At 38.3% G+C, this 13,796-nt stretch overlaps 1 protein-coding gene across 4 annotated transcripts in view; it reads left to right on the plus strand.

The window, feature by feature from the left end:
- The window catches only part of LOC111155863 (THADA, armadillo repeat containing), a 328,485-nt gene that overhangs the window by 15,986 nt on the left and 298,703 nt on the right, over nucleotides 1-13,796 (plus strand). For 3 of the 4 annotated variants that reach the window (XM_022516297.1, XM_022516298.1, XM_022516300.1), the window contains exons 10-14: nucleotides 1,461-2,167; nucleotides 4,285-4,463; nucleotides 7,666-7,821; nucleotides 8,545-8,667; nucleotides 13,329-13,452. In XM_022516297.1, coding sequence (XP_022372005.1) covers nucleotides 1,461-2,167; nucleotides 4,285-4,463; nucleotides 7,666-7,821; nucleotides 8,545-8,667; nucleotides 13,329-13,452 — 1,289 coding nt within the window. The remainder of the gene's footprint in view (nucleotides 1-1,460; nucleotides 2,168-4,284; nucleotides 4,464-7,665; nucleotides 7,822-8,544; nucleotides 8,668-13,328; nucleotides 13,453-13,796) is intronic. The other variant, XM_022516299.1, reaches the window with a different exon arrangement.

A 13,796-nucleotide genomic window follows, 5' to 3' on the forward strand; every position in this document is an offset into this window, starting at 1 on the left:
TAATCCTGAATTAGAAGGAAGATAACAGGGACGCCCGGGTGGCTCAGTTGGAAAAGTGTTTGCCTTCGGCTCAGGTCATGATCCCAGGATCCTGGGATTGAGTCCCACATTGGGCTTCTTGCTCAGCGGGAAGCCTGCTTCTCCCTCTGCCTGCTGCTCCCCCTGCTTGTGCATGCACTCACTCTGTCAAATAAATAAATAAAACCTTAAAAAAAAAAAGGGAAGATAACATGTAGGCAATGAAATGGGTATGAAAATAGAATAAGAGAAGGTAAGATGAAGGGGGGGGTAGTTACAGATATTGGTGTAGGTGAACCTATACTGAACATTTCGAATGCTGCATTTTAGTTTATGAACAACGTCAACATAGGTAATTCAGTATAAGCCTCACATGTCTAATAGATAAGATAGGAAATCTAACATATTGAGTAGGTAAAGTGAGGTTAGAAAAGTAAATGCTCAAACTTAAGAGTGTATTGCTAATAAGCAACTGAGCCAGAACTGCAACCAGCTCTTTTGACTTCATTGGATTGTGTTTGTGGGGCTTTTTTTTGGGGAGGGGGGTTTCATAACACTTGAAAGTGATCATGTGTTTACAATGTCAAACCAGGGGTGCCTGGGTGGCTCACTGGGTTAAAGCCTCTGCCTTTGGCTCGGGTCATGATCCCAAGGGTCCTGGGATTGAGCCCCGCATCGTGCTCTCTGCTTAGCGGGGAGCCTGCTTGCCCTCATCTCTCTGCCTGCCTTTCTGCCTACTTGTGATCTCTGTCTATCAAATAAATAAATAAAATCTTTAAAAAAAAATAAAATGTCAAACCATAGATACACCTGGATAGTAATGGACATGTAGGTAAAGGAAGAAAAGTACTCTGTTCTAAAATAAATTTTTCATGTTTTTCAGTTTATATATAAGTAAAAATTGTGCATATTTTAAAGGAATGTAAAAATTATTTATTTATTATTTAGTTAGTTATTTTTTAGAGAAGGGGTGGCGGGGAGGGGCAGAAGGAGAGGGAGAAAGAATCGTAAGCAATCTCCACGCCCAGTGCAGAGCCCAATGCAGAGCGTGATCTCGTGACCCTGAGATCATGACCTGAGCCAAAACCAAGAGTTGGTCACTTAACCAACTGAGCCACCTAGGCGCCCCTCTTAATATGTTTTAAAACACCTGTGAAACCATTATAAAAATAAAAATAATGAACATTTCCACCACTCCCAAAAGCTTTATTGTGTCCCTTTTTAGATTATTTCTCTAAGATGAAAAGATTCATTTATAATTTGAGATCTATTTTGGCCTTGTTTGTAATTTTTGTCGTTGTAAATTTAATAATTATTGAATTTTCTGATCATTTTCTGATGAGAAATCTGATCTTTGTCTTTTATATTTTTAAAATCTAGATGATTATAAAATGAAATTTATTACTAGTCAGTTTATAATAACATGGCTCATTTTTCTTCAGGATCAAGGAATCAACTCTGGAATTGTTTCAGTCTAGAATTTTGGCATCCTGGGCCAATTCAGCCATCCATGTCCTTGAATCAAGTTCCCCAAGCCTAAAGGACAGTCTGAATGGGAATTCAAATGTAGTTGGGAGACTTTTGGAATATGTCTATACCCACTGGGAACATCCACTGGATGCTTTGAGACACCAAACCAAAGTTATATTCAGAAACATTCTCCACATGCACCAGCTCACTAAAGAAAAGTCAGACTCCAAAGCGTCAGGTTTGGCTGCCGATCGTTTCATCTGTGATCTGACTGAGAATCTTCTGCAATTGGAATGGCATGTGAAAGGGAAGTACGCATGCCTTGGTTGTTTAGTAGATTACGTAGGAATTGGACATATTTTGGCACTAGCTAAAACTATTCCATCACAAATCTTAGAGGTGATGGGAGACCAGTCTTTGGTACCTTACGCAAGTGACCTCTTGGAAACCATGTTCAGAAATCATAAGAGTCATTTGAAGTCCCAGGCTGTTGACACTACTTGGATTGATGAGTGGCACGAGACTTGGGTTTCTCCTCTCCTTTTTATACTGTGTGAAGGAAATCTGGATCAAAAATCTTATGTGATTGATTATTACTTGCCAAAATTATTGAATTGCAGCCCTGAAAGCTTAAGCTACATGGTAAAGATTCTTCAAACTTCTGCTGATGCTAACACTGGTAAGAAAAGGAATCATTCTTTTAGTAATTTCTAGTTAAGATGTTTAAGAGTAGGTATCTGGGCAGATGTGGACCATATTCAAATTTAAATATTACCACTTACATAAATAGTAAAAGAGGGTATTAACGATAGAGATTTCAGATTGAGGCTAATGTTCCTGTCCAGAGTGGAGTAGAGTTTTTTTTGGCTGAAGTCATTTCTACAAGCTAAGGATTGATTCCAGTTATGATTATAAGTTTCCCTTTTTTACTAGTTTTAATCCATTTACCAAGTACTTATTTGTTAGGTTGTCAGACCTATGTAACACTCATAACAGTTGGAGTATTTTATATAAGTTGCTTATGCTAGTGCTTGAAACAGTAATTAAGAATTGTTTCTGGCAAGGATCAAGATAGGCAAACTGGCAGTAGCAGTTTTTAATCTCTGGGGAAGAGACAAAAAATGTAGATGTGATGACCTCAAGAAACAACTCTCTCTAGTCATTTAGGATAGAGGGTAAACATTCCACAGAAATTCGGTAACCCTGAAGGAATCACTGCATTAAAGCATAGTTAAGTAATTAATATGTAAATGATGATCCTGACTTTATTGTTTGAATCTTAAAATTACTGTATTCTGTTTAACAAAGCAGGAATATGATACTCTACATCATAATTTGAGAATATTTACAAGGGATGCCTGGGTGGCTCAGTTGGCTAAGCATCCAACTCTTTTTTTTTTTTTTTTTAAAGATTTTATTTATTTGAGAGAGAGTGCTAGAGAGAAAGAGAGAGGGAGCACAAGCAGGGGGAGAGGCAGAGGGAAAGGGAGAAGTAGACTCCCTGCTGAGCAGGGAGCCCGATATGGGTCTCCATCCCAGGACACTGGGATTATGACTTGAGCTGAATGCAGGTGCTTAACCGACTAAGCCATCCAGGCACCCTAGCATCCAAATCTTGATTTCAGCTCAGGTCATGATCTCAGGGTCATGAGATTGAGTCTCACATTGGGCTCTGTGCTTAGTGTGGAGTCTGCTTAAGATTCTCTCTCTTTAGGGGCTCCTGGGTGGCTTAGTGGGTTGAAGCCTCTGCCTTTGGCTCAGGTCATGATCCCAGGATCCTGGGATCGAGCCCCACATTGGGCTCTTTGCTTGGCAGGGAGCCTGGTTCCCCCTTTCTCTCTGCCTGCCTCTCTGCCTACTTGTGATCTCTGTCTGTCAAATAAATAAATAAAAAATCTTAAAAAAAAAAAAAAAGATTCCCTCTCTTTAAAAAAAAAGAAAAAGATTCCCTCTCTTTGTCTCCCTCTCCTCCTCCCCTGACCCCCACGTGCACAGGCACTCTCTCTCTCAAAAAAAAAAAAAAAAAAAAAAAATTTACAACTGAAAATAATAGAAAACTTTCAATACTTCAAAGAGTGACCATGAGATAGCTGGAAAAATCTGATTCCCATACACAAAAAAAGCCGTTATTTGTAGTTGGTTTATTTTTCATTATTTGTAGTTTTAAACAACAATTGTTCTTGCCTTTTTGAGAAGCCATCTAAAATTCAAGATTCATGAATCTGTTCTGAAGTAAGGCAGTCTCTTTTTTTTTAATCAGTGTTCCCTTTGAGCCAGGGTTCCTTGTTCTGTTAGTAATGACTGATGTCCTAGCCTCTAAAAGGATCAGGCTCCTTGTAATCCTCCTTTTATCTTTTTTACTAGGGAGAAACAGTAACTCCAAAATATGTACAGAGGCTTAGTGTTTGTTTTTAGAAAAATAATGATATTTAGCCACTAAAGTGTTTTTCCCAATTTTGGCTGAAAGTCATTTTAGTTGTTCTTATTGTTTTAAATAATTGTCTACTTGATCCCCCCCCACCGAATCACTTTGGTTCATTTCTAGGTGTAAAGGAAAAGCTAAAAATAGCAAAAAATAATGATTTCTTTAAGTTTACATAAGCAGATTATACTTACTTCAAATTATTGACACAAGAACTATCAAGTTATTTTCAATAATGATTATTTTATCATAGGAACTTTAATTCATGTTAGAATTTAAAGTATTATTTTTATTTCTTGAAATTATAATCGCAAAATGAAAGTTGTGGCAGTTGTTGCATAGCACAGTACTTGTCATTGTTGTTGTGTTTTTGAGACAAGAACGATCTTTACCATCCTTAGGGTCTTTTAATAGTAGAGGGGCTCTGGGAGCTTTGATGGCATGTCTGCGAACAGCTAGAGCTCATGGACATCTTCAGTCTGCAACTGATGCCTGGAGGAACCTTGTGTCCAGTGCAAGAATAAAACAAGGCTTAATTCATCAGCACTGCCAAGTAAGTAAACAAAATATCTGGGAATTTCATACATGCAGTAGATCCCTGATTTATTTATTCAGTTAGCAGTCCAATATAGAGGCCCCCATGTTGAGCCCAGCACTGATTTAAGGGATCTGTAAGGAGGATGAATTGAAAGTGAAAAGCGTAGGGGCACCTGGGTAGCTCAGTCTGCCTTTGGCTCAGGTCATGATCCCAGGGTCCTGGGATTGAGCCCTTAGTTGGCGGCAGCAGGGTTGGGGGGAGGGTGCTACTCAGCGGGGAGCCTGCTTCTCCCTCTGCCAGCCGCTCCCCCTGCTTGTGCTTTCTCTCTCACTCTATCTCCCTCTAAAATAAAAAAAGTCTTAAAAAGAAAAGTGAAAAGTGTTGACTTTTCAGGCTATTTAAATTTTAGTTGAAGGAACAAGAAGACCTGCATAAAACAACTGGAAACTCTTAGAAAATAACACAGATATAAGTGCTCCTTTATGCATAAGGACTTGAGGGGCTCAGAACAGGGTAGGTAGTGGTTGATTAGGAACGTGTTAAATGTGATTAAAGGAGAAGAAGCATTGAACCAGCACACAAAATGGGAGAATACCAGAACTGATAAATGAATTCAATAAAGTCACAAGGTAGAAGATCAATGTACAGAAACTTTTTGCATTCCTCTACACTAATAATGAAGCAGCAGGAAGTGAAAGTAAGAAAGCAATCCTATTTACAGTTGTACCAAAACCAATAAAATATCTAGGAATAAATATAACCAAGGAGATGAAAGACCTGTGTTCTAAAAGCTATAAAACATTGATGAAAGGAATTCAAGACAATGCAAAGAAACAGAAAGACATTTCTGCTCATGGGTTGGAAGAACAAATATTGTTACAATATCTATACTACCCAAAGCAATCTACACATTTAACACAGTCCCTATCAAAATACCAATGGCTTTTCCCATAGAACTAGAACAAACAATCCTAAAATTTGTATGGAACCCTACAAAAGACCTCAAATAGCCAAAATAATCTTTTTTTTTTTTTAAGATTTTATTTATTTCAGGGAGAGGGAGAGCAAGAGACAGAGCGCACAGGCATGAACAGGGGCGAGGGTGTGGGGGTTGCAGAGGGAGAAGCGGACTCCCTACTGAGCAGGGAGCCTGATGCTGGGCTTGATCCCAGGACTCTGGGATCGTGACCTGAGCTGAAGCAGATGCTTAAACAACTGAGTCACCCAGGCACCCCTAGCCAAAGCAATCTGGAGAAAGAAAAATAAAACAGGAGGTATCACAATTCTACATTTCAAGTTATATTAAAGAGTGGTAGTAATTAAAACAGTATGGTGCTGGTATAAAAACAGACACAGAGATCAATGGACTAGTACAGAAAACCCAGAAATAAACCCACAATTATATGGTCAATTAATCTTTGACAAAGGAGGGATGAATATACAATAGGAAAAAGAATTATCTTAAACAGTGGTGCTGGGAAAACTGGACAGCCACATGCAAAAGAATGACACTGGACCACTTTCACCGTACACAAAAATAAACCCAAAATGGATTAAGGACCTAAATGTGAGACCTAAAACCATAAAAATCCTTGAAGAGAGCACTGGCAGTAATCTCTCTGACATTAGCTGTAGCAGCATTTTTCTAGATCTGTCTCCTGAGGCAAGGGAAACAAAAGCAAAAATAAACTATTGGGACTATATCAAAATAAAAAGCTTCTGCATAGCAAAGGAAATAATCAAGAAAACTAAAAGGCAGCCTACTGAATGGGAGAAGATATTTGCAAATGACATATCCAATAAAGGGTTAGTATCCAAAATATATAAAGAACTGATACAACTTAATACACAAAGAATAAATAATCCAATTTAAAAATAGGCAGAGAATATGAACAGACATTTCTCTAAGGAACACAGTTAGATGGCAACAGATGCATGAAAAGATGCTCAACATCACTCATCATCAGGGAACTGTAAATCAGAACTACAGTGGGGTAACACCTCATGCCTATCAGAATGGCTAAAGTCAATACCATAAGAAACAAGTGTTGTCAATGATGTGGAGAAAAAGGAACCCTTGTGAACTATTGGTGGGAATGCAAACTACTATAGCCACTGTGGAAAACAGTATGGAGATTCCTCAAAAAATTAGAAATAGAACTACCCTGGTGGTCCAGTAATCACACTACTGTGTTTTTACCCCCCAAAATCTGAAAACACTAATTCAAAGGGATACATACAATATTATTTATAATAGCTAAACTATGGAAACAGCTGTAGTGTCCATGGATACATGAATGGATAAAGAAGAGGTGATTAAATATGTATACAGGCACACACATACAATGGAATATTACTCAGCTACAAAAAAGAATGAAATCTTGGCCATTTGCAACAACATGGATAGAAATAAGTGAAATAAGTCAGAGAAGGACAAATACCATGTGATCTCACTCCTGTGGAATTTAGGAAACAAAACAAAGGAACAAAGGAAAAAAGAAAGACATAAACAGACCCTTAACTATAGAGAACAAACAGTTACCAGAGGGGAGGTGGTTGGGGGGATGGAGGAAATAGGGGGTGGGAATTAAAGAGTACACTTACTATGATAAAGAAAAAGTAAATAAAATGATTTAAAAAACCCCCACATAATAAGTACTGAAATGGAAGAACCCAAAACAAGTTCTGGAGGATGATTCAGGATGTTTGGCAGGAATAGAGGGTTTGGTCCATTTTTTGGAGGCCTCCAATGCGAGGTTGAAGACTTCAGATTTCATTCAGTTGGTAACTGGGAACCAGAGCCATTCTGCCTTTAGCAAGGAAGTAGAATTAATGGCAACAGAGATGAATTTCCAGTGAGAGAGCAAAAAGAAACCAGAAGCCTTGTTAGATGTGCCTGACGGTAACCCAAGAGTGAGGTGATAAGGTCCTGGGGTAAAGCAGAGAAAAAAAAAATGAAGTTGAACATTACCATGGAATAAGAATCTTTAAGATTGTTGACTTACAAATACCAATTGACACATTTAATAAAATAATTTTATATGAGTTACAGCCCCAGGATCTTTGGGATGAGGGAACCTTTCTGGAGTATACATGGGTAAACTGAGGTTTATTGGTCCCCCCCACTTTGGTAGTTTATGTAAATAAACGTCAGGTAGTCTACAATTTGCTTATTTCACTGAAAAATTAACATTTTATTGCTTCTCATGTGTTTTAGGTACGGATAGATACATTAGGCTTGCTTTGTGAAAGTAATCGAAGCACGGAAATGGTGTCCACGGAAGAAATGCAGTGGATTGAATTCTTTATCACATACAATCTTAACAATCAGTCTCCAGGAGTGCGGCAGCAGATTTGTTCTCTTCTTAAAAAGGTAGAGTTTCTCATGAGAGAGTACAGGAAAATGGTGAACCCTGCTCTGCAAATCATGTTTGAAAAGAGCTCAGATTTTGGGAGAGTGCAGGAATAATGGTCATGTGATCGGACTGCCTGTGAACATCCCTTCATGGCCCATCTGTGGACCATTCTGTGCTTCCACAGAGTTTACGTTTGAGATTCAAATCCAGGGTGGAAAGTCTTTAATTTTGGTGCAGAATAAGTCAACTTGAGCTCTTTTTTTTGGAAAGAAAAAAAATGTGATGGATGTTTCAGGATGAAAGGTATTTTAGGAAAACCTTGGTGAAAGGAGGAAAGATGCCCTTGTAATTTTATCATATTAAGGGCCTCATGAAATGGTCATTGTTGACTAATTCAACTCAACTTAATCACATGCCTCATTTATGGGATGAACAATTGGGAGAGTACAGAAGTGAGTATATCTTTAGTTTCATGCCAACCTAAAGGAAATAAAACTATGGGGGATTTAATGACTGTGTATTCTGGTTTGCAGTAGTATTTTGTTTTTGGTTTTAAAAATATATGTTAATTTTCTGTCAGAGGGAAACTCTATGAATTTAATTAAGAGTTAGAAACCAGTACTCTCCTCTCTTGAAGTTTTAGCCTAAAGAATTTAGAAAATTTGTCCTTTGCCTTTTTTTTAACTGATATTTAAGATTAATGTGGCTTATATATGCTTCATTTTTCTTTTTCTTAAAAGTTGTTCTGTAGGATACAGGAAAGTTCTCAGGTGCTTTATAAACTGGAGCAAAGTAGATCCAGACATGAGCCAGAGAATGAGTTAACCACACAGCCCCCTTCTGTTTCTTTACAGCAATATAAGGTAGGTGATCTATTTCTAGACATATGGGTATTTAAGAAACATAGAATAATTATGAATAAACATTAAAAGGAAGTACATGGAAGTCTCATGGTGAATGATGTTTCTGTGTTTCTTTCCTTCAAGCTGGTTTTACATATTCCTTCTGGTGCTTTGGTACTTCTCTTGAGGTACCCTGAGTCGTGGAACCCGTGCTGGATTTGAGGCCTGTTACAGAGTAACAGTAATGGGTTAACCTCAATCCTTTACAGCTTAATGTGGGCCATGTGAATTTGGTACTTTAACAAAAAGCTAATTGCTGGCCCTGAACTCCTCCACCCTCCACTTCTCCAGGGTAGAAGATTGCTGTATCTGGGCTTGCTTCCCCTTTAGACTAATATGACTTACAGTGGCTTGATATTGGTGCCTCCTGGTCGGTGTTCCATCCCATTTGGGAGGGAGCATGAAGGGTAGGGCTAGGTTTTGGGGCCCTGTGTTAATGAGATGGATGGAACCCCAGATATAGCAGCTCTAGTCTGGGCCAGGGCTCAGCTTGACAACCTTATGTGTCTGTCCATCAGAACAGAATGAGTTTATTACTGGTTTCTTACTTCAGATCTAGCCTCTTAGAAGCAGAAACCCTCCTGTCTTCTAAGACCTAGATAGAGGACAGAGCTCATCGATTGTATTGCATATAGGGAAACAATTATACTAAATTAATGATACATTGGAGCCATGATACACTCAATACCTACTCTGAGGATTAGTATGGATGGCCCTTAGCTTTCCATTTTATATTTGAAAGGTAAAAAATCATCTAAAGAAGAATATTCCTGTACCAAGGCTGACGTCAGCTTCATCTTTGTAAAATCCCAAGAGTGAAGATGGGACAGTGACAACTTAAACTTGAAGGACATGAGTTTAGTCCCATTTCTGCCGCTGATTAGTTGGCTTACTTGATGAGTCTGTTTGACTGTAAGTGGGCTGAGTAACCTCTCTGAAAAGGCTGGTTTTGAGGATTAAATAAGAAAGCTCTTTGTAAATTCTAAATCACCCTAAAAAGCCTTGCTGGGAGTCATTAAAAGTGACTAGAGTGTATTCTGAGCACTTGCTTTGTGTGTGGACAGGTTATTTTCAGCCTTTTTTATCATTGCTAGATGTTCTAAGAAAACACAGCTCTTTTGCTTCTTTTTTCTTTTTTCTTTTTTTTTTTTTTAAAGATTTTATTTATTTATCTGACGGAGAGAGATCACAAGTAGGCAGAGAGGCAGGCAGAGAGAGAGGGGGAAGCAGGCTCCCTGCTGAGCAGAGAGCCCGATGCGGGGCTCGATCCCAGGACCCTGAGATCATGACCCGAGCTGAAGGCAGAGGCTTTAACCCACTGAGCCACCCAGGCGCCCCATTTTGCTTCTTTTTTCAAGGGGTAAAGTGACATTTGTGAAAACCGAGTTAAGTACTTAAAATGCAAAACCTATACAGTTGTGGATTGACATTCTGAATTTTCACATATGCATGGTTTCATAGTTTGACCTTGTAAATATATGTGTTTTTGGAAACTTAGCCCTTTAGCGTCTTAATCTGAGTCATTCTCATGGTTCTGATATTTCCTCCCAATTATAGTCATCTGTGGCTTTCGGAGATTGTGACTTTGGCCCTAAATTACTCATCATCATCTTTATAATAGTGGGTGTCACGCATGGTGTATGGTAGGCTTTGCCAATCAATAAATTAAGTACGGGGGGAGAAGAGGAGGCTGTTAGTTGGAAAAGATGTCTTCTAGTCTAGGGAAGGAGATTATTTCATGCCTAAATAACTAATATTATGAACTTAAAAACTTTTAAATTTACAAAATGCTTTGTACCCACATTCTCATTTAATAACAAAGCTGTGAGATAGGCATTATTATCCTCCATTAACAAATGTGAAAACTAGGGTGCCTGGCTGGCTCAGTCAATGGAGTGTGCAACTCTTTATCTCTGGGTTATGAGTTCGAGCCCCAGATTGGGCGTAGAGCTTAATTAAAAAGAAAATGAAAAACGGAACCTTGGAGAAGTTGAATAACCTGTCCAAGGTCCCTCAGCTACTAAGTGCTAGAACCAGACCCCCATGCACATTTGCTCTCGCTTCTAAAAATCTGAATAGTTTTCCCCTAGCACCTGCTTAATTGAAAGCTTGGAGGTAAGAAAGTACAGGGAGAATTTGGGGAATGGTGAATACACTCTTGGGAATGAATGACATGTAAGATGCTTGGAGCAACAAAAGAGACGTAACAGGAGATGAGTTTGAAAATCCGAAAATGAAGGTGGGGCTGGTTATAGGATGTTTTTTGTTGTTTGCTCTAATAATCAAAACAGACCTTAACTAACACATGTGTGTATGTACAAATAAATAAAGTTTCTTTGTTTCCTTAGGAATACAAGTAAACTGTTTTTATTTTTATCTATGAGGGAGCTGCTGTGGAGGTTCAGGAATTTCATTTTGTAGTTACATAGCTAACAAGTGACAAAGCTGGAAGTACAAACCAATTTCATGGCTGCAGTTGGTTTCCCTCTCTAGTAACCTAATTGTTTCATCTCTTGTGTCTGATAGTGTAGCAGAATTTAGCATTGTATGGGTATTTTCAATTTGAAATCTATCACTTTTAACAATTTTTTTTTTAAAGATTTTATTTATTTATTTGACAGAGAGACCACAAGCAGGCAGAGAGGCAGGCAGAGAGAGAGGAGGAAGCAGGCTCCCCTAGAGAGCAGAGAGCCCGATGCGGGGCTCGATCCCAGGACCCCGAGATCATGACCCGAGCTGAAGGCAGCGGCCTAACCCACTGAGCCACCTAGGCGCCCCACTTTTAACAATTTTAATGTCGCTTTTCAATAGCTTTAGCTATGTAACATGGCAAGAAACCTTAAAGGCAAGTAGGGAAGATGCCTGCATAACCTAAAGAGATTTTTGAGTGCTAGGCTAAGGTATTTGGAGGCTGTTAAAAGTGGCAAGAGCATATATCAAGCCTGTCCTATATGTTTAGGACAACATGCTTAGAACTAGGGATATGAATATATAAACTGTGGTCATGCCTCCACTATGGTTATAGTGTGGTTGAAGGAAAGAATCTATTTCTAAAAATATAAATGGTACTACAGTTAAGATCATTCCTATACGATGAACTTGCTACCCTTTAACATGAATACTGTACTACTCATTTATAATTAAAATGAACTCCATTTTTATTTGGATGAACTTGTTACCCTTTAACATGAATACTGTACTACTCATTTATAATTAAAATGAGCTCCATTTTTTCTTTCTTTCTTTTTTAAGATTTTAGTTATTTATTTGACGCAGAGAGAGAGATCACAAGTAGGCAGAGAGGCAGGCAGAGAGAGAAGGGGAAGCAGGCTCCCTGCTGAGCAGAGAGCCTGATGCGGGGCTCTATCCCAGGACCCTAGGATCATGACCTGAGCCGAAGGCAGAGGCTTAACCCACTGAGCCACCCAGGCGCTCCAGGATATTTTCTTTTCTTTTTTTTTCCCCCCAGGATATTTTCAATCACTACTTTGTTCCCTTGAAACCCAGTAGATTTTAAAAACTAGCGAACTCTTACTTAGGTCTTGCAAGTGCCTATAGGATAAATCCCCAGATTGTACATCATTGACCAAAGAAATGGATGCTGAGATCTTTTCTGGAATCAGTTGGGACTAGAACTGCTTATGTGCTGCTCAGTTACAAATATACATTGTTAGGGTATAGTGGTATATGTGAGATGCTTGAGAATCACGGCTTTTCCTTTTAAGTTGTTTTTTTTTTTTTAAGATTTTTTTTTTTTTTTTTTTTGGACAGACAGAGATCACAGTAGGCAGAGAGGCAGGCAGAAAGAGAGGGGGAAGCAGGCTCCCTGCCAAACAGGGAGCCCGATGTAGGGCTTGATCCCAGCAGTCTGGGATCATGACCTGAGCTGAAGGCAGAGGCTTTAACCCACTGAGCCACCCAGGGACCCCTTCCTTTTAAGTTCTATGGTTTTCTATTCCATCTTATACAGAGACAGTAATAATAATTATTATTTTAACCAGAGAAAGAAGTCTTTATCTTGGATGAACTATTTCCCATTTTTTAAAAATTGTATTTTACTGAAAATTTCCATTTTTTTATCACGTATGTAAACAGAATGGCAGAGCAAGTGTCTCAAAGGGGAGTATAGAAGACAATGGGATAGTTGGATCTATTTATGAATTGTGTCATTATAGCCACATTTATCAAGTATTGTACTTACCATATTTATCAAGTAGTCTGTTTTGGATTTTTTTTTTTTTTTGGTTATTTAAAAACTTTAAAAAAATATACATAACTTTGATGCCTGAACATCTCTTGTGAAGAAAACCAATATTTGTATAGCTTTAGCCCAGAACTTGCTTTCACCAAAAATGGGTGCTGGGTATTGGATTTTCTTGTGTGGACTACAATAGAAATTATACTTCTTGTTGAACCTACCAAAGTAGGGTTTGTTGAAGTCATGATATAGCTTGTGGTCAAGGGTACCAATCTGAATTGTCAGCGCAGTAAATAACTAGCATTGTTACTAAAAATCTTTTCCCTGTTAATTAAAGAAGAACCCCACTCTTGAAGGTGTTTCTTTGAAAATAACCTATTATGAATTAAAGATTATACTTACTGTATTTTTTTTTTTCTTTTAGAATTTCATGTCATCCATTTGCAACCGTCTTTTCGAAGCACTGTTTCCTGGGTCTTCCTACCCAACTAGATTTTCAGCTTTAACCATTTTAGGCTCAATAGCTGAAGTTTTTCCTGTCCCAGAAGGTAAGCTTTCAATAATGTTTCGGGAAAGTATTTTTTCTTGCAAAACACACTTTATCAACATTTTGTTTTATTTTAAGTTTTAGTTTTTTTTTTGTCTTATGTTTAGGTTCTTAGGGGAGGTTTTTACGCTTAGTCTGTAATTCTTACTTGGACATAATTAAATTTGCCAGTAAAGGACGTAAGGCTGAGAAGTTGTTTTCAGTGGTCTTTATTTCCCAACCCAAAACTCCAGTTTTCATGGATTACGCTTATTATGAGAAGAGTTGCTTCTCTCAACCTCCAATTCATGTGTTGCTATTTGAAGATAGTGTACAATCTGTTCTTTAAGTTTTAAAAATTAGAAC

This window comes from Enhydra lutris, unplaced genomic scaffold (assembly GCF_002288905.1).
Source record: "Enhydra lutris kenyoni isolate GAN:26980312 unplaced genomic scaffold, ASM228890v2 scaffoldscaffold44, whole genome shotgun sequence".
NCBI lineage: Eukaryota > Metazoa > Chordata > Mammalia > Carnivora > Mustelidae > Enhydra > Enhydra lutris.